Here is a 27792-nt window from a genome sequence, read left to right on the forward strand (position 1 = left end):
GGTGATGTGGGCTGGGGGAAAGCAGAAGACTTTTGGGTGAGGCAGAATAACATCGTTAGCTTTTTATTAATATTTTCCGACCAGATTTCTTAAGCTAGGGCCGTATTTTCAGCCAAACTGAGGTTTTGATGCTGGCTAAATGAATAGTATTGGTATTACTGAATCGTGATCTGTTGGCCACCGTGCCAGCTTCAAGTGAGGACACTGTCAGGATCATCGCAAGGACTGCAGTAACTAACCAGTTTGTATAAATATGGCATCAGCAAGCAGCATTGCAGCGTCTATCGCGAGCAAAACGAAGACCAAGAAAAAACACTTTGTTGCTCAGAAAGTGAAGCTCTTCCGTGCCAGCGATCCTCTGCTCAGCGTGCTGATGTGGGGAGTCAACCACTCGGTGAGTCAGACCACCTCATATCCGTATACCGATCCCCCCCTCGGCATTTGATGGTCCACATCAAGCCGTATTTGCTGTCAAAACTACGAATGTCTGTGTTGTTGCTCTACTCTGATGTATAGGAGATGGCATCTGTCCAGTTGTTTGTCAGTGTAGCTGTCACAAACTGCAGTGCTGTTATCCCACAGCAGATCAGTAGGCACGCTTGCTTTATTTACCATTAAGCTTTTGTAAGTCACAACATTACATTTGCATACATTATTCTTTGATTTTGATGTATGCATGAGAGTGTATGTGTGTGTGTGTGTGTGTGTGTGTGTGTGTGCGTGCGTGCGTGTGTGTGTGTGCGCGCGCGCGCTTGAGCAAGTAACCCTTCTTTGGCTTCCTGTTGTGCACACATGTAGGATAAGCTCCTTGTGCTCCGTGTCATGAGAGAGCAGATCTTCCCATGCTAGTCAGCTTATCTCTACTCTCCTTGTCTTCCTTTGCTAAATATCTGCTCTGGGCCAAAACTTGAATGCTGGGGGTGTGTAAACTTGGCAAGCAAAGGACATACAAATATTTCTGGCATCAAATAACAAGTATTCACCTTTTAAACAAAAGTTTGACAGTTTTATATGCAATGATTGTGCTTGGTCCATAGAGTGTAAGGCATGTAATCTAAAGTTTGTATTTTAAATTCCTTAGTTCTTTCTATCAGAGTACTGTGTGAAGACTTTACTTTATTTGTTTGTATCTCATAACCATAACATAGTTATCAAGCAAACCTACTCCAGGCATAACCTTAAATGGTGCTCCAGGTTAAGGACAGCTATTTTTCTATATCTAGGCTTACCAAAAGAGCTAAAGACTAAGTGAACATCAATACTGATTTATTGTTGATATACATATTGATTTATATGGTGATTAAAAAATCATTTTAATAGGAAAAAGCAGTAATCAAGATAGTTATAATAAATAAAAAAAAGTAATTCACTTTTTTTTTTTAGCTTAATTTGGGAACGACATAGTTTTCACTGTGTGTATTACAGGTTTCTGCTGTACTAATGATATTGATTTACTATTAAATCAATAGGATTGATTTAATGCAAATTGCCCTTCATTCATTGTTTAACATTTAAAAAAGGGTAAATCTGGGCCACATAGTTCTGGGGACTAAAGAGACTTGCGTTCTTCCAATATTTTGTTTTTTATTTGTGTGTGGTGGTCAGGTGTGTTTAAATATGATATTTTTCCTTCTTCTCGTTTGTCTTTATCCTTATTGTGTGATTTAATTAAGCTTTGTTACACACATATTATCTCCTGAGCATGACCTAATTAATCTCCAAATTGATTTGTTAGAGCTCAGTTGCTGGTGTAGAGGTCAGTGCTTATGCTTTTTCCCCTTAGTTCATAATGCTACTTTATTTGTTTACCATCACACATTACAATAACACTGATAACTGGTTTATTTGTATTCCTGATAAGATTATTATTATTTCAGTGTATAAAGTTTGTGCTGTGCCCTCATTTACCAATTTATTAATGTTTTGCAGGAAATGTCTGTTGTATATCCACAAATCTTGCAGGGATGTATTCAGATATTCCCTGTCTTGATGCTTTCAGAAACTGCCCCTACTTGTTACAGTATCTGTGCAGAAAGGAATAACTATAGATGCAAGTTAGTGTTTCATTTTACCTAAGTAACTTTTCATTTAGTAATTCATTTCTTCCTGGTAGGAGCTCTGTGGTTGTTAGGCAACATAACTAATTTTATGATTACAAATTCTTTAAAGTCTTTACAGCAAACGATGACTCACATCTTGTAATGCAGTTCTAAACTTTGCCACACAGCATTGTTTGGCATATTTTATTGCAAACATAGTCTTCCACAACTGACTGAAAGAAATGGCTCAGAAATGGAAGCTGTCAACTTCTGTTGCAGTCTGAAGGATTGCTGTTAAATTGGGATTACAAAACCTTAAATTAGCCTGATGAGTACTAAAGATCCAAAGGTGTAATTCTTCATCTAAGTTGTTGTCTGTAGTTGGATTACAGTCACTTGATTGTGGCGCTAATCCTGGATGGGGGTGGGGTAGTCAAGTAAGGTGCACAAGGTTTACCTCTGGGCAGCTTTGCAGTGATAATTCATTCTGTTGCCAGCTAAATTGCTCAACCCCCAATACATTGATTTCCTCTTGCAGTGTTTGGCTGAATAAATTTTTTGCTTACTGCTGTTCAGGCTTCGCATGTCACTTGAAATTTTAGAAAATTATTGATAAAGATTGACACATTGCTGAATGGTTCACCCATTAACATGTCAGTGGCTGAACAATTAATAGTTTTTTTTAATCAAAACTGCAATTTAAAACATTGCAATTAGTAAATCACAAAGGAGCATGATTAAATTTAATGTTGATTAGTGCGTTTTGAAGTTTCAAATTTGCAGCATCTACAGTTTGACAAAGCCCGTAGCTTCAGTCATCATCCCAGTCATATAAACATTGTGACAGTGACACTCAGCTGTGAAGTCACATCACATTTTCAAACCTGTTGTAGACTAAATTTCTAAAAATAACTGAAATGCTGGGACAAAAAATACAGAAAACAGTCCAACTTCTCTCTGGCCTGCTTGTAACCCAATGATTGCTGGGATAGGCTTCAGCTGTCTGCGACTCTGAATTGGACTAAGCAGTTAAGAAAATGAATGAATGAATGAGTACAACTTCTGAAATGTCCTGATGAAGTGAATAAGTATCATTTTACTGAATGCAGTCACTTTAAATATTCTTATAGTTCAGATCTCAGAGAACATTCATTCAGCTGCGCCTCCACAATGAATTTCAAGTTTTCAGCGTAATGCAAGCATTGCAATCTTCAAGTACTGGGAGAGCTTCGTGAACATGTATTTTTGTTTGCTTTTCAGGTGTTTTATTTTTATTGTCTGTGTGTGTACGTATATGTCTATGTATATCAGGATGGATTTCCACCATATGCAAGACATGTTGAGAAATTATGTGTTGTGGTGTGAATAAGATAAATATCAAACTGTTTAATCTTAATACAAGACAAATTATTAGCAAATGTAACCCTCAAGAAGAGTTCATATTTTGATGTCATCTCATGTAGTAATCCTCCATCTCTATGGACCATAGTTCTGCACAAATCCTGAAACACAGCTAAAATTAAATAGATTAAATCACAAACCGAATTGCAATATTTCTAAAAAAAAAAAAAAAATCAAAATTATATTTTATTTTAAAATCGTTAAGGCCTATAACATATGATATAAACCTAAGTTGATAACTCTGTGACCAGCAAAAGTAACAAAACACTTCCCGTCACCTTCAAAATGCTTATTGTCACAGTGACTGAGTAAATTTTTCATCTTGATTCCAAGAGAAAACCAATTAAACTACATATGTTTCCTCATACATGTTGAGTTATTAATATCTTAATTCAGTACTGGACCAGGATCGTATTTTAAATCTCCTTATGACCTGAATGTGGTGTGTAAGAACTGTCTATCTGCTGCACTTTTGCAAATCTACATGTTCAAACTATTCTCTTGGATTGCATATTATTGAGCTGGAGCTCTACCTCTACATTTCCTTCTTATGCCTCAGGCTACATGTCTGCTGTCTTGCTTTACCTTATTGCCCAAGAGAGTACTTTTTCTCCAATACCAGCAGCAACAAAATCTGCGTCAGGTCACCAGATTGAACTGTTTAAAGTAAAACTAAGGTTTTTTTAAACTTTAGTGTAAGAACTAAAGTTCTTTTAAATGAATGTAGGTTCATATTGCAAAGAGATTGCAGAAGTCACCTTGACCTGTAAATAACAGGATTCTGCAAGGAACAGGTAAAGGTGGAGGCCTAAGAATGCAATCAGATTTCAGAGGCAACGTGTAAATACATGCTTCAACATCCTCCTGAAAGTTTTTCTAATAGATTTACTCATAACTCAGTTGTAATAATGTTTTTTTTTTTAAATTTTTTTTAAAATGTTTTCATTAAAAGAAGATTAAAATCTTTTCATTTTTGGGATACAACTGATTTCTACAGAAATGAAGATTTTTAGAACCACCTGCAGGCATCTTAATCTGGGCTCCCAGCTACACTGAGTTGTCTTTAATGAAGGGGACTTGCTTGACCATGGAAGTACATGATAGTCCAGAAATATTGCCAGAAACCATGAGTGACTCACTGTCACATAAGATGTTAATCAACTTTTCAAACCATTGGCCACTGTTCCCAAAAACATGTATGACGAAAAACCTTGCACGGAAAATGACCTCACCTGTTAGCAGAGAATCTGTCATGCATCGCTAATAATTACTAAAATAGGTCAACATAATGACTATTGGTGATTACACAGTCTCTGCAGCCCATTAGTGGATGGATGGACACAGACCTCATCATACCAGACACATTTTTACATGTGAATTATTGTGCATATATATATATATATATATATATATATATATGTTTTAACCTGTATATATCCAGTTTGTCTACAGAGTTTTGCTTCCTATGTGAACACATCTGAGCAGCATTGTAATAGAAAAATATTCAACATAGCAGATCATGCTATGCTTCATATATGCTTCATATAAAACTATTAAAGGCATTACGGTGAGGTGCAGTGTTAAAAAAACTTTATAAAAGAAACTGATTGAAAAGAGAAAAATAAAGTAGATGATATGCATGGAATTAAGAGACCAGAAAAGATTTTTGTTCCATGTACCCAAATATTTTTTATATTTAATCCTTCTTAAGGAGAACTAAAGCATGTATTTAATTTCAAATAGGCATGTTCTATAAATATCTAAATTCTGTTTTAGATTGCAGCCTTTAGCCTGATCCTACAGATCTTAATGCAGCACAACAACAGATCAATGTTTTAGCCATTTTATACTGTTCGCTGGCATTTTAATTTGTTTTGTAAGCAACAGAAAACCCTTTAAAACTAGATGCAGCTGCCATGACAGCAGTACCACAGTGCAAAGCTGCTCTATAGCTATCAGAATCCCGTGAAATCTGTGACGTAAACAGTTCAAGAGTTGCTGCATTTCAAAGAATGTATATCATTTTAGATGCAACAACAGGTTTTAAAGTGATCAATTCTGTTGCCCACATGTAAAATGGTAAAGGCTAACATGTCTCTTTAAAATTAGCAATAGCCTTAAGTTCATTGAGGGCAAGTTATAACAAACAATTTTGGTGCTTTAGACACATCATTAGTGTTGTATCCCAAGTTCCTTGGGTGTTTCGGGTCTCACAGCAGACACCCTTGCCTAGGTGACCCAAACAGGGTTGATCAAATACAGATTGTCTTGTAGCCTGTAGCCATAAGTTCCCCATCTTGATCCACAGCCATCTCGTCGCTTTCTCTACTGCGTCTGTGATGTTTTTGATGGCTTTCCTCTTGTGCAAAGAAGAAAAATAAAACAACACTGGCTTGCTGTTACCAGTAGCAGCTATGTGATGTTTAATTAACAGCTTTAATTAATAGCTGCCACTTTTTTGTAATTGATTAAATTGAATAATTTGCTTAAAAGTTGCAGCCTTACAGTTAACTGCACATGTTGCTATAGTCTAATGGTCATTAAATATCATCATCTGGGCCAAAGATAATTCATTCACAGCCGGATGTGGCCCATAGGCCTCGATGTCTTAAACATCATGCATCATACTATGTTTCCCTTGCTTCTATAAATTCTGCCTCTCTGTCTAACAAACAGTAGCTGTGTCTGGTTCTGTGGATTGCATAAGAGGAAGATTCTATACATATCTGGAGGAGTGACCTACAGCTAATATGTGTGACGATTATGGGTGAAGAAAATGGAAAAGCTTGCACCTCTTATCCCAGTTCCCTGAAGCGATGACAGAAACAAGAACTCATTGAAGTTTCTTGTGGTTTTGTTCCTCTGTGCTTGTAATTATGTTTTAAAGTACAGATCTGGTGACTAATTTGATATATTGACAGGTGGCAGGGCGGAAGCACGTTAATTAAGACTAATTAATTAAGAATGATTAATAAAAAAATTCTCAAAGGAAAAAACAAAAAAAACACTTAACAATTAAAGCTGAGGATAATTCTACCTATAAGGCCGACAGATGTCTGCCATGTATAATTCATGTTATGTTGTTTTAGTGTCACTAAGATTAGCAGCAATAGTATCTGTGGCCTTGTCTGCTTGAATATTAATGCTCATATGTCTGTATGAATGTGATATAGTTTATACTGACCTTGTTTCTACCATAGTCTGCATTTCTATGTAAAAAAAAAAAAAAGGAAAAAAAAGTTAATATAAATATATAACAGGATATATAAATATAATAACCATTGTGGTGTTCACATCAGCCTTTTTTATTCGAATCCGAGTCCGTTTGCTCAGAGAGTTCGCTTCATTTTGGTAAATGGGAATGAGCCAAACGAATTCTGATACGGACCAAAGAAGCGGACTCAGTCCCCCTACAAATGCAGATCTCGGCCTGTTTCAAGCGGATCAAATACAGTAAGGGAACCACAAAAAAGAAATCACTTCCTGCATTTGACATAGTATTGCATTGTGGGTAAATACATAGTGAGAGTCCTCTGCCTCATCTGTTTTTCATACTGCGTCCATTGTTGCAGTGTATTTCTGCAGTATACTTGCATAAGACAACATAAAAACCCTAAACAGCGATAGTTTCGTGCTCTATGTTAAATTTGCAACACAGTTTTCTTCTTCACACAGGTCTTGTCCTATCTTTTGCTAAATACTAGTGCAGTGTCACTCTTGGTGGGAATGGGGATATATTATTGTAAAGGTTTGGCGTGTTTCACCAAAGTGCAGCGTGAATGCAATCTCGGTCTGAATGACTACACCCCCCCTACAACTGAGCCCTAACCGGACCGAGTCCCTAACTGGACCGAGTCCAGTGGACTATCTTCTTTTCTGGAACGATTGTTCCATTTCCCACACATAATTGAGAGCAGAGTATTATAGAATGTATTGTGAAAAGCATCCTATAATAATAATAATAATAATAATTATAATAATAATGATCTTTTTCTGGCTAACAACAACCTCTCTTTTGTTTTGTTTTTTTTATTATATTCTATTGTAATCAATATTTTTTACCTTAATATGATATTAAGAGTTAGAGGAGCAACTTCAGAAATAGTAATATTATCTCACTTCTATGTACTATCCTCATGGCGAATGTATCTGTTATTGAAGAAGCTAGAGTACCGATTTAGTGTCCTCTGCGATCTTACATGTGACCTTAACTGGGATATAATGCATTTTGTTTTAAGTTTTATGATATTAGTTCAAAATACTGTTAAAACTGTGATCCTGCAGCTTGACTTGCAAAGTCACTGCTCAGAAGGAACTTTGCTGAAAAGCCACATTAAAACAATGATTTACATAAATATCACATTCTACTTTTTTTTCTCAAATCAGCAAAAGATAATCAGAAGTATGAAAAGATCATTGACCATTGTTACCCTACATGCAGCAAAGGCCGATGGCTTGCTTGATTAGTCATTTCTCTCTCATTTATAGCTCAGAAATCTTCCCTACATAATATTTTGATTATTGTTGTATTGTTAGTGTGCCATCATCTGTTAGGAGTGAGTCAACTCATGGTTCAGGAAAACAAGGCTATACCACACTGCTGACAAAGCACGCTCTCTTAGCAGCTTCCTGTTTAATGGAGCAACAGCACATGCTTGCTTCACTCTATGCCGGAAAACCAGTTTTTATCGCCATGGAGACACAAAGGAAGTGGTGGTGTGAAATTTGTAAGTTTGATAGCTACGGGATGATGAGCAGATATATATGCTTGATAAAGCAAAGTGTTTACAAAGAATACTGTTCTGATACTATACAGTACTGCACTAACTGGTCACACCTTAATATTGGCACCTGTGAAAAGATCTCCCCGATTTGTATTCTTAATAATGTGCATCTTTTAGGTTTATAACATAATTTCATTGTTGGAACACAGACATTTGTTAAGATCATCAACTGTACGAAAATAGACAAAAGACAGGAGTTGAGGGATATTTAGACTTTAAGATCACGTAACACTTGGGACACTTTTTTTTTTTTTTTTTTTTTTTTTTTTTTTTTTTTAACCTAATTACCACTTTATTTTTATGTGAGATTTTGATTATGTCAGTAGTATTGGCATCATAGTTTTTTTTATATCAGACATTGTCTAAGTGCCTACTTAGCACCAGTGCATCTGTTTTATAACATCACTGTGACATCAGTGCCTGTCTCAGAATGGAGCTGAAACATACCCAGATTCCTTCATCTACATGACTTTGTGCCTTGCTTTGTTTTTGTTTTTTTGTTTGTTTGTTTATTTTTTTGCTGATTGGATTTTTTTTTTTTTTAAAGAAACACAAATTGGGACTTTCTTGCTGCCTTGTCTTTGTGTTTGGTTTCTCTGTCTAGAATGCTTTCAGATATACTACAGTACATTAAAGTGCATGACTGTCCAGTTTTAACGTAAAGTTAACTGTGCATGCAAGTTTTTTTTTTAAATTTTCTTCAATTGCAACAGTTGCTGCATGTATTTATTCTAAGCTGGTTATTGATTAAATTTGTCAATGGATCGGCAGGCTTTTAACACATTGGTTGAGCGTTTTGCAGAGTTCAGTGTTGGTTAACATCTGAACAGACAAAGAATGTAATTTAACTTTTTTTTCCTTTATTTTATTAATTTAGTCAACATTAGTTTGAAATAATTGTGTGAATCAAGGTACAGCTTATGTTTTACTGGAGGAAATATTTAGTTACCCTTCACATCAAAGCCTTTGCCAGCAAACTGTGTGCTGCCAGCTCTTGCTTTGAGTTTTGACAGTTTTTAATTGTTTCCACCTTCAAAAGCAAGTCTGTCCAATCGGATTTATACAAAAGTTGGCAAAAAAAAAAAACACTGCCTTAAGTATGAAATCTGCCAAAAAGCAATATGTACATTTTCAGTCTGACAGCAAGAATTGTGCTGCAGCTCTAGTCAGGACTAACTCTCTAAATTCACATATTCTGACCTGACTTTCAGACTTTTGGAGTTTACTATCTATTACTTAGTTGTTATCACTTAACTTAAGGGCTGCAACTAATGATTATTGTAATAGTCGTCTAATCTGTAAATATTTTTTTGATCAGTAACGATTATTTCTGTCATGTCGACCATACTTGCTTCCAGTTGACGCAGCTCTTTTTACAGGCGCCAGTATGTTTTACCCCACTCTCTTCATTTGCATCATCTGAATGTCACCCTGATTCCCAGTCAGTCACAACATAATGTCCTTTAGTAAGTTACAAGAATGACTCCCGAACCAGTTGAATATTAAATTTAAGATGAACAGCTTAACTACTTGATAACTTTTTGAGTTATCATGAACACAGACAAACAGATAAACACCGGTAAAATCACAACCTCTTTGGCAGAGGTAACAACAGCACATCACTACTCGCTAATGCTAACTTTGCCATTTGGAAAGCTGGAAACCATGACTCTGTGGTGCTTTCGTTTCAAATGTTCATGCATGATTGTCTTGCTGCCGTGGTATGCCAACTTTGCATGGCAGACTACACATTTCCCCTGTTTGACACTTTGTTTAGCGTGAAATATCGACAAACTTTGGAAATAGGTTGCATCGCCATCAGTTTGTTCTTCGTTGTTTAAACAAAGACGCTGCACAAAATGGCAATACTGCCCCTAGCACTTCCTATGGTGCTTTGTGACATTTGCTTGGTGTTTAGAGTTCTTATATTGTCTGAAAAGCTGTGGTTGGTAAATGGCCTTAAGTTGCCTGGAGCAGTGTTTTATTAGCAAAGCCGTTACAGGTGTTTATAATGCGACAACAATGAAATTTCGCGTTGATGAATTTTCATTGTCGATTTTGTCGACAATTCATTGCAGCACTACTTAACTTGTATTTACATGAACTGTATTGAAATGTTTACATATAGCAATAATTTGTAAATGGGAAGTTAAGTGAGACAGCACAGTTATGGCTGTATCAGTTATTTGATGTTGAGTTGGATAAGAAGGATCTTCCACAAAGTCCTGCCAGTCTTTCATTTTTTCTTTTTGTTTCTAACCCTGAAATATGTATTTCCCAATGAAAAGATTTGCACACACGTACATTGCAATAACAATGCTCTAATGATGTATCATGCAGCACTAGTTTATCTGTTCTCCAATTAATTGAGAAATTCTTGAAAGTAAATTTGTTGAGCGACTAAACTGCTTCCTACTGTTCCTCACTGTTGGTAACTTGGCACTTTTATCTCTATTTTCTGATCACTTACTGAAAAATCCAGCAACATTTTGATGAAATTTTGTCTCTGAGATTCCCAGGCCTTGCTATTCCTCTGACATATCTCTGTCTTATCTAATCATAGAGTGGCTGCAGAACATCCAGCTAGAAAAAACTTAATCCTTTGTGATCATCTTACCTGCAAACATGACTGAATGTATGTGGTCTTAAGTCGGACAATATTACTGGAATAAAATCAATAAAATTGTTATTAAATTAGTGATAGTAAGCTGGTTAACATACATTCTTAAATGGGTGTGTATCAAACTTGTGTAGGTATTTTACGTACAGTGTCCAAACTTGCTATTGACAGAAAGAGCAGGTTTATGGACTGTATATAAAAAGATGGACAGAGCCTCTGTGACCTTACCTATAGGTTTCTGAAGAGCAGAACCAAAGCTCGGTGGGCGGTTTCTACCATCACCATCTTGGCAGAGGCATGTGTGTCGTCTCACTCGGAAAATACAAATATGGACAAAGAGGTAGACCTGAGAGGGGGGCTGTGAGTGTAATAGTGGATGATTGACATCGAGCGAACACCAAGCTACCTATAGCTAAGAGCTTACCGAACTAACCTAGAGATAACAGAAGCTAACCAGCTGACTGAGGTAAGCGGGCTAAAGCTAAGTCACATGTTAACTGGCTAAAAACCGCGGTTGTTTTACGTTCTTCTTACTTGAAGCAGGAGATTGGGTACCTGTCAATCAAAAGGACACTCCCCTAAATATGCAGAATTTCGAGAATAAGTTACTTTTAAACGGGTTAGAAAAAAGGTATCAAAAAAAGGTATTTCATCATCATGAAAATATTTACTTAGCCCTTCTGTATCTTCATAGTGTCTCATCCCCTAATGTCGTCTTTGTTTTACCCTGTGATGCCACATATCTTTTTATGCTATTTGTAAAAGCATTGTGGTGCAGTACTACATTTTGGATTTTTATGTTGTTACTGCACTTAAATCACATTTTTCCAAAACACCTCTCTAAACACCAAGAGCAGTGCTATGCATATTATTGCAGTATGTTTTGAAGTTTGAATTGTCACTCCATTCAAACAGATTTCCCACTTAGAGTAAATACCTGTAGCCCAAATGCTAATAACGGAACTGTGGCGATCACTATTGTAAAATTGTAAGATAGCAGAGGATAATACAGATGTAAGAGCTGATGCTGATTTATTGATGGTAAAACACACAATATTCTATATGGTATAATTATCTTTGTAGACATACCTTCATAACCTGGAACCGGGTGGCCCCCATGGTGATGGCCTGGGTGGTCTTGATTGGGGGTAGCCCTTTGTGTAGAGCAGAGGTGTCCAGCTCCGGTCCTCAAGGGCCAGAATCCTGCAGGTTTTCTATGTATCCCTGCTCAGACACACCTGATTCAAATTAATTAGTAGTAGAGCTTAATCAGTTGTGCACGTCATTGGCTGTTTGATCCATTTAGTGGAAGCTAGATGTGTTGGAACAGGAATACATGGGAAACCTGCAGGACTGCGGCCCCCGAGGACCGACTTTGGACACCCCTGGTGTAGAGGCTCCCTGAGAATATTGTTTCCTTATCTGGTGCACATCTGGTACAAATGCACCTGGCCATTCATTTTCTTTTAACTGTTATAAGACTAATAGGGCATGGGTTTTTTGGGTGGGTGAAATGGGGATGTGTATGTGTGTTAATGTTTTGTCTATTTTGATGTAAATTGTTTTACAATGTAAAGCACTTTGTATTGTTTTTAAGCATGAAAAGGGCTATACAAATAAAGTTTGATTTGATAAGTGAGTTTATGTTTTTTCTGTTTTTATCTGTCAATTAGCAAAGACTACTGGGCAGATTTATGTGTTTCGTTTTTTGTTTTTTTTTAATTGGGTCTTAGTCCAGCTGAGATTCAATTAAATTATTGTGTGCTGAAAGGAATTGTGCAAACGTACATTTTTTTTAATAATCTCCGCAATATGAGTGGAAATGAACTGCTTTGCGGTGGTTTGCGCTCTCTGAGTGCTTTTGTAGTGTTTTGTTTTTATTTTCTGTTTTTTTTAAGTTGAAATGTAAGAGGCTAATACACACATGTTTGTTGTTCAAACTAGCAATATGAAGATGCGTTAGCTGTCTAAGTTACTCAGTCCCACTTCTACTTCAACCTGTTTTCACAGACTTAAAAATAGCAAAGGAGACTAAAATAACAAATGACAGCTTGGCTTGTGCAATAAAAAACTCAAATAACATTTGGGACTGCATTGTTGAAAGGCACATCTTATTGCAGAAAATTCAATACATCTATATTAAAAATATGCTTGATGAAATGTAGGGTTATTAATAGAGCATAAATAGATCAGTCTGCCAGCACTCCTGCTGGCAGGGAACAACAAATAAACATCAACACCGACAGAAACACACATATACACACGCACACATGCTTCTCATGTGCATATCAAGCTGTGTCTGAGTCATAACAAATGCCAGGTCTGCATAGTGCAGCAGTGTGAAGCATGGCCAGGGATGAGTGGAAATTCCTGAAATGTACCATAGGTGTTTGAAGCCCTGCGGTTTACTTACTGTTCAAGATTTTCATGTGTCTTGTGGCGTGGCATTCTGTTGAATCATAATTGCAAAGGTCCAATCAGAGTTTTTTGAGTGTAGTCAGAATGGCTTTGACTTTACAGAAAAACATGAGTGTTACATTCTTTTACCTGTCAGCGGTTTTAATTTTATGACTAATTGGTGTTTGTGTGATCTGGACTTTAGACTTTTTTGCTGTAAAGCTGATCTAGGCTTAAACTCTTGGCTCAAATCCTGAAAGTAGTCCTGATACCACGAAATCTTTTGCTTCTTTCTCTCTCTCTCTTTAGAAGAGCAAAGAACATTAAGGTTTAAGTGTATATTTGTAAATGATTGTCTTAAAAAAATCCTCTAAAACACTCCTGATTGTATTTGTGTGTCCAATATCATTTTACCTCTGCAGGGCAGAAGATTCTTCCACACTCTAAGAAACACCAGTTCCAACATGTAGCATAGCATAACAAAGATGACACAAAAAATTCTACCAAGCATTGTCATCCAAACAAAATACAGGACATAACCCAAGGAATTATATGAACATTTAAAAAAAAAAAAAAACATGAAAACAACATTGTCCACTTTCCAACTCCTGCTAATTTGTTCACTTCAAGCAAACTTCAAGCAATGTGTCATTAAAGCAGTAGATGCCTGTGATTTAAACAAAAAAAATCTCTGTGAGCTAGTAGCAAAGGAAAATAATCACAAAATCATCCTTCAATTATTCTGACTGACAAAGACAAAATTTTGTAAATACAGTCCTTATAGTTGTGAAAATATACTTTATTTAATTTTGAGTGTCATTTTGGACATCAAAATGGGCTTCCTAAAGAAGAGGTTATTGTTAATATTGACATTATTGACATGAGTAGTTTGTGAGGAGCAGCTTATATAGATAAGAACTATATGAACACTGTTTTATAACTTCATAATTTATCTTGTTCTGCTCAGAATTATGTGTGTGATGAATATATGAAGTGTCATGAGGATAGCAACCTTTGCTCCATTTTTTTTTTTAAAACTTTAATAAGCTTGAATGCTTCGACTTGCTGCTGCTAAGTTTCCATTTGCCCCAACATGCATCAGCTCTTTTTTTAAGCATGTAAAAAACACCCACTGAACGAATAGGACTATGAAATCTATTTTTATTTTCACCCCTTTAGTATTCGTACATCTTGTCAACAGTAAAAGCGTGTCTTTTTAAATGTCTTTTTCTTTGTCTAAATCACCCAGTTGTACTTCAGTTTGAGCATGAGCAAGTATCCCTTGAAGTGCTTTGTGTTCCTGGATTTCTTACTCATATCTCCTGTTTCCTTGTTCTTTTCTTGGCACAGATAAATGAGTTAAGCCATGTTCAGATTCCCATCATGCTCATGCCAGATGACTTCAAGGCCTATTCCAAGATTAAAGTGGACAACCACCTCTTTAACAAGTAAGGTTTTCATTTGTCCCAGAAATAGCTTTGTGAAAAAATGTGTGCTATCCTGTTTAATACTTTTAAACATTTACCCCGCCTCATAACACAGTTTGTGTTGTTCTCATTTTTGTATGAACACAGGGAGAACATGCCCAGCCATTTCAAGTTCAAGGAGTACTGCCCTCTGGTTTTCCGAAACCTCAGGGAGAGGTTTGGAATTGACGATCAGGATTTCTCGGTAACAGTGATGCTTTGCAAACATCTGACAGTCCTTGCTTCACAATCATGTCTGTGTCCAATGTGTGTGTCTGTGTCTCTCTAGATATACATGAATCTGAAATAGCTCATGAAAGTGCATTTTACTTGACATGTGGTTTTCTAGTCAAAACATTGTGTATCTAAATCTCCTGTTTCTCACAACTTTATCCATGTAAGTATTGAAAATTAAACATTAAATCACAAACATCCCAAAACTAATATAATTAGTCATGACATAAAAACCTGCTGTGCTTTTTCCTGGTTTTGCTTGAGTGCAGTTCTTTTTTGTCCCTTCATTTTCCACTTTCTCCTTGTAAACCCCCCCCATGTCCCAGTGCAGTCAGTGAGTTGGCAGTATTTGGAGGTCATTATGTCCCAGTGCAGTGCAGCTGTTCTTCTTACATGTTTACATTAGGGTTCAGTTGGCTTTAGAGCGTGGGTATTAGGGATGTGAAGACACTGACTCATCTAACAAAATGTAAAATTTGCTACATTAAACCACTTTTCTGATTGAGGCACTTGTCACACAGTTATAAAGTTGCTTTGTGTCTAAGCCAACTAACTTAATTTGTAGTATTCTAATTTTAATGACATGCTGCATTAGCCATGAGCTCCGATTACCAGTACTGACACTATTGAACTCATTTTTAGGAGAGTAAAGTACAACTATAACAACCATTTATCATTCTACGAATGCTTAACTTTTATAGCTGTGCAACCATGCAAATGTCAGGAAAAGGCCACTATAGCTATTTCAAAAAAGTTAAAACAGTCATTTTATTTGTCCCTTGTCATTTTGCAACACAAGCATTGGATGTGAGGGGGTTTTAAGAGAGGCAAGGGAGCTGATGGGTGAGGAATTCTTAGAGAATAAGGCATGGAGCCAGGGAATGCTGGATCAGGTTACTGTTGAGCTCCAAAGTCTGGCCAGCAGCTGTTTGTGTGCAGCTTTGGACAGGCAGCAAACGTGAGGGTCAGAACCTCATATGTTTAGACTGCAATGTGGGCGGTGGTGAGACATAAAGAAGGTAAATCAAGGACATGCCATAATGTAAAGCTTTATCCAAATAAGATGGAGTAGCACCTGACTGAACACTTTTGGTATTGAGAAAATTTTATCTCACATCATCTGTTTAGTCGTCACAGATCAGTATTGGTTCTGACACTTTTTAGAAGGCAAAATATAAGCATTTCTATTGATACATCAGGTCTGTGTGAAAATAATGACTATAAAAGATTTTTTTCTTTTTAACTTTGTCTTTGTTTTGTTATTTCAGAACTCTCTGACACGCAGTGCTCCTTTAAATAGTGAAGCCCAGGGACGAAGTGGTGCACGCTTTCATACCTCCTACGACAAGCGCTATGTCATCAAGACCATTAGCAGTGAGGATGTGGCCGAGATGCACAACATTTTAAAGAAATACCATCAGGTACAAACGGGATATCTTAAAATAAAAATATGAAAGAAGACTTGAATTCCTTTTTATGGTTTATGAACTTTAATTTCCTCATTTGTGAACACATGTCTAGAAATTACCATCCAAACATATTGGGAAAAAGAGCGGGCAACAGAGGACACAGATACAGGAAGTGCAGGGGACATGTCCCACATGTACACCGTGTCCTTCTCGCACATGCTCCCACAGGTTCCTTTCTCTCCTTTTAAAAAATCTGAGTCATTAAAACCTGACATCGTTCTGGTTTCAGAACGTGACCGATGCAGGCTGAACAGACAGTTTTAATGATCAGCTGATTGAGGTGGTGAAGTATGTTTATAACACGCGGTCAATAAAGCCACAACTCCACCCTGACATGGAGGAAGTTTCATGTTAAATATGAAATAGCCGGGTCGATTGTTTATTGCACGTAAAGACAAAGATGTCCCCCACCACCATACTTGAGGAGTATGAATAGACTGGGCCAAAACTGACTTTTCTTGTTCAAGCCGCCTAAAGAACAAGAACAAAGTTCTGGCTTCTCATGGAGTATCTAACAAGCTTTACTCTGCTCTGTCAACCTCTTTCCACAAGCCAGCCATGGTAGAACCAGGCAGAAAGTTGAGTGTGTGTATTTTCAGAGTAAGGTATATTTAATGTTCATCATGTTGTTGATTTCTTTTGTATATGTACACTCCCAGTCAAAAGTTTGGACACACTTTTCCATTTCATTTAATCGAAAAATGTGTCCAAAGCATTTACTGGTAGTGTAAACATATGAATATTTATACATGTTGGAAATTACCTTCATCTTACTGGTCAGGTGATCAGGCTAAAATTAACTCTGTGTTTAAGGTGTTTAACTCTGTGCCTTAAGTCTGAGGAAGGCCCTTAACGTTACTTTTTACTGCTGGTGAATAAATCATATTAGGAGCTACTACTAGTTTGCAAAGTCATATTCCTTTTTCACTTCATTCTCCTGTGTTTTGGCACCTGGCTTAACTTTTTTTTAGGATCTGTGTGATTTTGATCTTTATTTCTCCTCATCATTTTTAATCTCCTCATAGGTAATCACTGAACAAAACCTTTACAGGAGTCATGCTGTGTTTCTTCCATTTCTTACTCACATGTGCAATCATTAACCATCCAGAGGCCATAAATTTTTGTATTCCTCACTCTCTTTTGACAGTTCATTGTAGAGTGCCATGGCAACACACTGCTGCCTCAGTTTCTTGGGATGTACCGGCTCACAGTTGATGGAGATGAGACCTACATGATTGTTACACGCAATGTCTTCTCCCACCGCCTTTCTGTCTACAAAAAGTATGATCTCAAGGTAGGGGGAGAAGTAAAAGGGAATGCACAAGTATAGAAAGATGATCAGATTAGAAAAAAAAACCAAATTCTGTCTGTTACTACATTGTACCAGATTTTTGTTGCCTATTTATTAATACGTTTTACAAGCATTAAGAGCGTTAATTTGACTTTTTTGCATTTGTTTTTGTTTTTTTGTTTGCTTGTTTTTTCTATAAACCCCTTTGAATATGATGTTAATATTAATGTAATGTATAACTTCTTTAGTAATTCAGATTCTATTTTTTAGGGGTCCACTGTGGCAAGAGAGGCCAGCGACAAGGAGAAGGTACCATCTAGTGCCATGAGCCTAGATCCATACACCCACACACATCACTGGGTTGATCATCCATTACTGTTTATTTTGAACATAATAATAATATTGTTATAAAAACAATACTTTTTAATAAAGGAAATGCTTCAGGCTTGTATGTCATTTTAAAAAGAAAGGACAAACAGAATTCAGTCCACACCACTAATTCATACAGATTTAAGTGTCTCGTTCAATTCCCCTTGTAATAGTTCATAATTCTCTGGTTTTCAATAATTGACATGCCAGATTACAGTATTAGTTTATGCAGTCCCCACTTTCTTATATTTTGTAAACAATAAATTTATAAAAAGTAAATGGACCAAATTTATTTCTGCATTGCCATTGAGAATCTGAAAAATAAAATTGAAAATATATACTTTTTAAATATCAGGAGACATGGTCTTAATAGAGCAAAGATGCATTGTGGACTTTCAAGGCTGCACATCACGAATGTCTAAATTCAGGATTAAGTTTGGTGTGTGGAACAAAACTTGCATGCTCAAATTCTCAGTGGCATTTTAACAGATACGCTCAACATGAAAAGCATCTGTCTTTTAAAACAGATTTTAAAAAAATATAAACTAATAATGAATCAGATACTCCGACTGAACAACATGCTAATTAAAAGCCATGTGGATAATTAGTCAATGAGAGAGAAAACAACCTGTTTCCAGTGTTTTGAAAATCAGACACAGCTTCAGACAATTCAAAGCTCACTGTCATTGCCCAAATGGGCGAACACAACTTTGGTGTTCGCTTTTGTTTCTGTTTGGGTGGAAATGACGGTAGCAAATATCATCTCCTTCAGTTAGTACCCACCTCATATCCCTCCCATCCCCTTCCTAGCCACTGCACGCTCTCCGTGTCCCTTTAATTTGCTTCATCCCCTCTAACCTTGCTTCTGCAGATCCCTCAGCTTCCCTGCTTGCTGTCTGTGTGTAAAAGATTGGTGATTGTGATCCAAGTGTCTGTTTGGGTTCATGTTCCTTGACATTTTTTTTTCTGCAGTCAGATATTGAGTTCTGATTCCTTTTATGTATGAATATGTTATATGTTTATCTAAAGTTGGCAGTGTGTGTATATGTATGAGTGCACATGAGCCAAAGATTTGGTGTGACTGATAGTGGTGGAAAAGTTGCTGTTTGACGTGGGACGCTGCCTGTTTGTTGTTTTTTGGCTGTATGCTGGGGAACAGTCTCCTGCCAAAAAGGAATTATCTCACAGAAATTGAAATTTGTAAATTGAAGTGTGTTCATTACACTTTGTGAATCAATAACAAATCTGAATGGGTAGTTCAGTAGATGTTTTGTTTTTTAGTTATTTTTCCTCAGAGGCAAGGCTTTGACCACGAGGGAGGGATTCTGTTGACATTTGATGTGAACTCTGTGATTTTGGGGCACAGAAGTTTTGTCAGCTTAGCAGTTTGGGGAAAGAATGATTCTCCATAATGTTTTGGGTTTTTTTTTTCCTCCTTTATCTTGTGTGTACACACTTAGCTCTGCGGACAATTTGACCACAGTGAGTTTACACTAAGTTGTATGAAATTTCCACACTGTTTTATTAGGGCGAAATTGTGGGGCACTGGGCAGTAAAGCTCAGCACACTTGAGGGAATCCCTGAACTAAATTCAGCTCTCTGCAGATGGAGGAATAACCAAAGCATGATTGAGGTTAAGACAGTTGTGTGGAAAAACAAAGCAGCTGAGGACTTTCCACATGTGAGCGCAGTGTGTGTCCTCTTTCTGTCAGCAACACAGCTGCCTACAAAACATAATTTACTGTCTAGAAATGAAGAATACTTCGCTAAAAAATTTGGATCCATTTTTTGCTGTACAATCGGAATGTAAATTTTATTCTCTTAACGCCAGCTACCACATCTTTAACTCTCACTGTTGATGTTTGGTTGTTACACCTTTGTGAAATGTAGCTAATAAGGAATACATAGTATTTGAAGGTAAAGTTACTTACACTACTTACACACTGAATGCCAAGTACAGCATGTGATCACACACGCTGATGTCCTTTAAAACATATCTCAAACCATCATTTATAAAAATGATATAAAAAAGGATATAAAAAGGAGGATTTGACAGTGGAATGCTGGCTTCTGCACACACAATAAAGGCATGTTGAAATCAATACAGTTACATTTTTAAAGTGCTTGATGGTCACAAATAAACATGTTTCCTTCAAATCATCAGCAGCATTAGTTCACTACAGCCTTACAGGTTACACACACTGAAGGTGGGGAGTAAGATAAAGTGCAACATGCAATTTGATAGCAGATAAATGTGTGTGTGTGTGTGTGTGTGTGTGTGTGTGTGTGTGTGTGTGTGTGTGTGTGTGTGTGTGTGTGTGTGTGTTTATTTTCAGATAGAGCAATGTGTGTTTGTTTAAAAATAAATCTAAAAAGGTACACACACACACACACGCACAAACAACAGGCATGGCAGGGTACGCTCCTGACTGCATGGCCCTCTCCCCTTCATGCATGCATCTGCATGGTATACAATGTTATTTCTAACACTTTCCAATGTGTATGAACACCAGTGTCATTCTTTTGCTCATCGTCGATATGATCTGTTCCACCCACTTACAGTGTGTGACATGTATTTTTTTCTTTCAGAAAATAAATTGTGTGGTCCTTGTAGCTGCTGTCATGGGTTTTGGTTGTCAAACAGCAGCTGACTTTCCTGACACATGTCATGTGTAGCTTTCTCACCAAGTAAACAGTCAGTGGTTTGACAACTTAGTTTTTTATTTTTGCGTAGAGTTCATTTTATCTAGAGCACAAACTAGGTCCTGTTGGGCTTTTTTGATGGGTTTGATTTGTATTTTCATTCATTCTCAGTATTTGTTTTGTGACCTGGAAAATGTAAAAGTTGTGTTATGTGTCTCTAAATGGCAGCCAGACTTTGATATTTGAAAGAGAAGCTTTTTCTTCTTCAGGTTTCATCTCAGAAGGCATGGGCAACAGTTGCATTATTATTATTATTTATTTATTTTATTTTCTTGATACTGTCTCCTCACTCCAGCATCAAATGGTGACTGTGTTGAGGCTACATGGTGTTAATGTGGCAATATGAATGAATGAATGCTAGCTGCAGAGATCTTTCTCCTTTTTATAGAAATCCCAGACCTATAGATACACACCACACACAGTCAGTTGTTTGGCACCATATTTGTTCGTAGAATACAAACCAGTGTAGTCTTTTCCTTGCCCTGCTTAGACCTAGATCCCACATCCTTAGAGCAGCACTGCCAGGTTGCTTCCTTTCTGGTCGTGACACCAATCAAGACCGATTTGAGTCATTCTTGTGAAGAACAACTTGCATAAAGGACATTGAGGAATAATATCAGGAGATTTAAAATCTTAAAGTGAGACTGACAACAAAAATTCTTACAATTATTTACATCCGATGAGGTTGTTGGATATTGACATACACTTTCATGACCCAGACTCACCGGAGACATGTATGAAGTATGAACATCTGGATTGGTCATGCAGATCTTTCGCTTGATGCCCTTTCCAACCGTCCACCAATTAAACAAACAAAACAATTGTGCTCTGTTACATTTTATATACTTTGCCTTTACTTCCAACTTCCTTCCTCCCTTCCTCTCTTCTTTCTTCTCTCCTCCACCCCACATCCCTCCCTCCCTCACTCCTTCTCTAGCAGCCACCCCCACCAGAGGATGTGCCCCCGCGGCCCAAATCTGGTAACGTTCAGCAAAGGCTGCAAACACTGCGGATTGCCACGCGCTTTTACTGCGCCATGAAACACGTAAGAGATGTAAGAGAACCAGGGCTCATATATCAGGCATGATCTATTCAACCAATCTTATTTTATTGTAATATATAGATTTTTTTTTTTTTTTTCCTGCGGCTGAAACTTTCGTTTCCTTCTATTCTCCAAGCTGATGAACTGTTTTTTTCTAAAGGCCACATTTCATCCATTTATAGTCACCTTTCACTCAGCTTGTCAGTATGTTCAGTTTTAGTTTTGCCAGACGCTTCATTTTTGTTTCAATCATTCACCACATGTATCTGAAACACTGGAGAGGAAGAAATTGGAGAGCAGGGTGATGTTTTTCAGGAGAACATCCCCACTGCTACATAAAGTGAAACTAACATGTTACGCTGGGTTAATTAGACAAATACGAGAGTGAACATGAACAACACTGTACATGATTTTCTATTTTCTCATCCAGTGAAGAGCAGCTATTCAAGAAAATATGAAAAAGTATTGTGCCTTTAAATGCAACAGATCAAAAATGGAAGTTGGTGAAGCTTTTCTGTAAGGGATCTGATGGAAGAGCTGAGTTAAGGCCTTTACACACCTACTCCGAATATTTCTTCTGAATAATTCACACAGCAATATTTTTTTATCAGATCAGGTGAAGATTCACATGAATAACAAAGTTCCATTCAGTGATTTTTTTCGTTGCTTTTTTTTTTTTTTTTAATATTTGGACCTGACAGCTATATATTCAACCAATCAGAGAAGGCGTGCTGACTGATATATCACTGGTTGGGACTTATGCAGGTGTCACTTTTGCTGTTTTTTTTATTCAAACGTTGCATCACCATGGCAGAGCGTCTTTATTTTTTTCACTGCTTCTTAAAGCAAGGTGCAAGTTGCTAAAGCAGAACCAACCGTCCCACAGACGTCCTAAAGTCCATCCTGAGGCGGTCGTTGTTCACCTTTAGCTCCTGTGTTAAACAGCAAAACTCCCCAAGTTCTCTTTTCTACAATGGGATGAACCCAGCACCTCTTTTCGTCTTTTCTTTTGCAGCATCGCCACACTGTTGTCATGGTTTGATATCCACCTTGCAAGTTTGTTTTATAGTTTTCATAATTTATTCACTTCACACTTGCTGTGCGTCAGCAGAAACGCTGATATTTCACCTCCAAATTATTCACAGTTTTGTGTTGTTTATTCGCATCGGTTCCGGTGTGTAAAGGCCTTTAAGGAGATAAGTACTCAGTCAGATCTCTGTAAATGTTTGTGTGTGTGGTGTTTTGGGGTTTTTTTGCAGTGGGGTGGGGGGAGCGTGCGTAGGGCCACTATCTTTTTTTTGTTGTTGTCTCAGAAGTGATCAGTCATTATGATGGCAGTAATCGCTTTAGAAATACTGCTTTGGTGTAGTGGTTGTTTAATTATGAGGAGCAGTTCAAGATACCATTTAAAACCCAGTTTTAACATCCACTGATGTTTTTGCTCTGAGTAAAATGTTCCTGTACACACTCACAGTTTATGATATTTATGATGTACATAGTAAATTTCTGATGTTACAACACTAAATGGACACATGATAGCCCCAGTTTGCCTTGGATGTCTGTCTGGCTGTGCCACTCTGCTGGTTTACAATTAACTTAATCCACAGAAATGAATCACAGTTCTACATAAAGATCTGCCTGAGTATGTTTGAGTCGCAATAACCTGCAGTGCTGTCATCCGTCGCAGTAGGTCACTGCTTGTTATCATCATTGGCTAAACGACGTGCAGGAAGGGTTGAGTAACATCCCGGTGTCAGCATACCATAAATCCTAGAGAGTATAGCTTTGTCAGCGAGACATCAACATTCATTTACTGACCAGCTGACAGGAGACAGTAAAGACACTTTTTTTTTTTTTTTTTTTTAAGGTCTCACTTGTTGCATAGCTTGATGAGACTCGTTAACAGCTCACCCTTTCTTTTAGCCTCTCATATGTACTATTTTTCTATTTGCACCCTTAGCGGAGTGCATTATTCAGAGGTCAGGTTCATCATACTGTAGTCAGAGTAGCAACAGCAGTGAGTGGTTATCCAATTTATGCAGTCCATGTAAACAACTTTAAGGAGTGACATGGATAATGACAGTTTGATGAGTTTGGCCTTGAGATGGATGCACAGAAAAACAAGTGTTAGTTTGGAGGCATCTCTTTAGGTAATAGAGGTGTATTTTTTTGTTAAATCTTCACTCTTTACTGTCAGCCTCATGTTGATTTATCATTTCACTTTCTGGCACTTTTTATGTCAGTTAAACAAGTTGTGCATCTCATATTTATTGCAAGTTGGAGGTCTATGTCTGTATGAATATATGTGCTCAAGTGTCTTATTTTGGGGTGTTTTTTTGTTTGTTTATTTGTGTTACTATGTGTGTTCTATGTGTGTCAGTGTGTCATGCTGAGCTTTTTCCAGTGCAAGAGTGCTTATATGTGTTGCCGCTCTTCTCCTGCTGCCATAGAAACATTATAGTAGCTAAACTGCCGCTGTTACCCTGTTACCTCATTTCCTGCTCTATTTTTCCTCCGTGACTCAGAAGTAGGCCCCCGCCCCTCCCCACATAACACCTCTTCCCCCTACAGGCTGCCGGCACTTTTGCAGCATTATGGCTACAAAGAACATAAGTCCCAGTAGACTGAACATTTAAATAGGAAACATTTGTTCTGCTTGTAAGCTGAAAAGTGGGAATTCCCCTTAAAATGATAATTGCTTCATAGTTTTTATAGCATGAAACTAATTTATATTATTGCACACCACATTCTGGTCTGTGACAAGCTGTGATATGTGTAAGTAAAATATGAAAAATGCAGCGAATGGATGCTTTTTGGATTCTTTGAGTGCCAAAAAGGACTTTTGTGGCTTTGAGCAGGACAAATCCTTTTTTTTTTCCCCCCAATAATACAAAGTGTATGGATCTACAAGATGCAGTTCTGTGCAATCTGCTCAAGTAAATGTTAAAACCATTTTCATATAAACACTACAATGTGCGAACCGTTGCATCAGAAAGATCTATACTCTTCTCTGAGCATGCTGCATGCACTCTGTTGCACAGTTAAATCTTTTCGGCTTGTAAAGAGGTAAGCCTTGGTTTGGACAGACTGTTTCAACTCAGACTGAATCAGACAGGCTTATCTAACAAACCACAGGCACCAAGCCTCGTATGTGAACAGGGTATTTCAACATGCAGGATTGTCAGACAGTAGGATTTAAACACACACTATTGACTCATTTCTGAGATTAGTGCTAATCAGTGTTATCGTGCCTTTTGAAATACCCCTTAAGTTGTACAAGACGGCAGTGCGCTGCAGTCTTGTGTAAAGACATGCATTTTATGTTTAATTTTTAAGGCTTTTGTGAGAATTCTGGGGAAAATGTTCAAAGAACATGGATGCTGGTGTTTCTCTAATACCTTTTTGGAGGGTCGAATGATCAGTAATATTCTGATGTTTGTAAGGACCGAGGATAAACTGATATTTCCTGATTTGTTATAGTTTTGTAAAATGAAATTTAATATTTTGATTTAAACACCAGAATTCTGTTATCTTTTTGCCCAGCTCTGCCGTACCGTACAGTACCCTGCCTTTCAGACTTTTCTGGTTTTACTGTCTTTATCTGGCTACTAATCTCCACTGCTAATGATCAGGCCAAGGAGCTGCCCACCTACAAGGACAACGACTTCATCAATGATGGGCAGAAGATCTACATTAATGAGGAGAACAAGAAAATGTTCCTGGAGAAGCTTAGGAAAGATGTAGAGGTATGTGGTGGACATAAAGATATAAACTTACTCTCTCACTGCTCCATGACTTTTCAGTTATCTCCTCCTTCGACTCCACATTGAGGGTAGGCCATCACTGTTCGCTGTCGGTCCTTCACTCCTTACAAATACAGAATATTTACCCTCAAACTTTCCGCTCATCTTCTTCCTGAACTCAGTCATCCTCCACTCATCTATACACTTTCATTCATGTTCTTTGTCCTGTCTTACTTTCTCCCATCATCTTCAGTTCCTGGCCCAGCTGAAGCTCATGGACTACAGCCTGCTGGTGGGGATCCACGACGTTGAGCGGGCTGAGCAGGAGGACGTAGAGAGTGAAGACAACGAGGCAGAAGAGGAGGGGGAAAGCGACGGAGGGGGTATTGGGACACCCCCCGACAGTCCCAGCAACACCCTGGACTGCACCAAGCCTCTGTCACCTGGAGAGTTTGATCCCACTATAGATGTCTATGCCATCAAAAGCAATGAGAGTGAGTAACCCTCCCCAGGGGAGGGGCGGGGGGGGACTGTGAAGACAAATCTTAGACAGTGCAGGTTGTGTTTTTTAAAAAAAAAAAAAAAAAAAAAAAAAAAAATCTAAAGTACTGAGAGCTCCCCCTACTGGTTGCTGTGTAAAGGTGTCAGTTTACAAAGTTTCTCCTTTTTTCTGTGGTTTACAACTTAACTTAATCTGTTGGTTTCCTTATATAGGCTATCATGAATTGGCTTTCATTATGTTTTTTTTTTCCTGTCTGTAAAGCGTCTTGAGATGACATTGCCGTGATTTGACTCTATATAAATAAAGTTGAATTGAATTGAACCTAACTTAGTAATTTTGCTTGAAATACCAGGTGCTCCCAGGAAGGAAGTTTACTTCATGGCTGTTATAGACATCCTGCAGCATTATGATGCAAAGAAGAAAGCTGCCCACGCTGCCAAAACTGTCAAGCATGGGGTACGTAGCTGCATATAACACCTATTTAAAACTGAGTTAAAAAGTTCTGACATCTTGATAAGTGTTTAAAAAAAAAACTCAGGATTCCCGACTAACAGGTGAGTAGCGGTGCAAAGAAAATTAAGATAGCCATAATTGCTATTCAAAGCAGCATATTCTTGCCTTTTTTTTTTTGTTGTTTTTTTTCCAGTCTTTACTGTTCTGCTTGTAAATGCTTTGATGTCAACAAATAAGAATACAATAAAGTATCTTTAATACTAAAGCAATTAGAAGTTTTTGGTAAAGATTTGCATAAATGTAGGGATGTTTTCCAGTGAATCAGCTGCAAAATCTGCTTTTCTGTTTGGTGTGACTCTTGAATTTAGCAAAAGAGAAGAATTTTCTTGTCTTTTTTGCCTCCTCTGCAGATAATTATTCAAAGTCTGCCTTTAAAATGCTTCTCGCACGCATGCAGAAATGATATGAATGTGTCTGACCTTCTGTTGTTCGTTCCCTGCCGTTACCACCTTCATCGCTGTATTGTGTTTAAAGTTCACAGTCAAGTAAAGCAAATATTACACACCAATGTACAGCATAACTATGCATTGTGTACAACACGCTTATTTCACAGCACCTCAGTCACAAATAAACAACGGGAGCCATTTCTGTCACACAATGCAGATCACCACCCTTTTCAGGTCCACTGCCAATGCACTGGATTGCCCTCATCAGAAAGTTTCTGTTTTCTCTTGTTAAATAAATTAGGTCTTATTCATCATTACCAAATGTCCCAGAAACACACAGCATACCGGAGTAGCTCCAATTTTGTATTTGTATTATTATTGTGGTGACGAGTGCTTCCCTGTAGCTCTCTATACTGATGATTTCTTACTTCACTTGCACAAACACAAAAGCATTAATTTACTATTTGTTGGGTCTTTTGGTGTTTAACTTCATTTGAAATTATCTTGAATTTAAATAAAAGAAGGAATCCAATGATCCCTACCCTCATAAAAATTATTAGATGTCTCTATTGCGGCATTTTATGGTTAAAAAAAACATATATAATGGAATACTGTAAGCAGAACATGCAAAATATCTTCCATTGTTTATGTTCTGTGAAAAATGTTTTTTTTTTTCTCACACATAAAAAATGCTACATCAGTTTGTGCTAAATGTCACGTTCCTGCTTCCTGTTTGGGTCGTATCTCTGCAGGCCGGAGCCGAGATTTCCACAGTGAACCCAGAGCAGTATTCCAAGAGGTTTTACGATTTCATCACCACCATCCTGTCATAG

The 27792-nt window shown here is 37.5% G+C and overlaps 1 protein-coding gene across 1 annotated transcript; it reads left to right on the top strand.

Annotated features, from left to right (window-relative positions):
* Positions 1 to 268: 268 nt before the first annotated feature.
* Positions 269 to 27792, top strand: pip4k2aa (phosphatidylinositol-5-phosphate 4-kinase, type II, alpha a; the record flags this gene model as incomplete). Its single annotated transcript, XM_079259841.1, has 10 exons — positions 269 to 394; positions 14592 to 14689; positions 14816 to 14912; positions 16210 to 16362; positions 17558 to 17704; positions 17972 to 18010; positions 25448 to 25561; positions 25812 to 26052; positions 26413 to 26516; positions 27712 to 27792. The coding sequence occupies exons 1-10, from the start codon at positions 374 to 376 to the stop codon at positions 27790 to 27792; spliced, it is 1095 nt and encodes a 364-aa protein (XP_079115967.1). The 5' UTR covers positions 269 to 373.

Source organism: Telmatherina bonti (assembly GCF_933228915.1).
Source record: "Telmatherina bonti genome assembly, chromosome: 20".
Classification (NCBI taxonomy): domain Eukaryota; kingdom Metazoa; phylum Chordata; class Actinopteri; order Atheriniformes; family Telmatherinidae; genus Telmatherina; species Telmatherina bonti.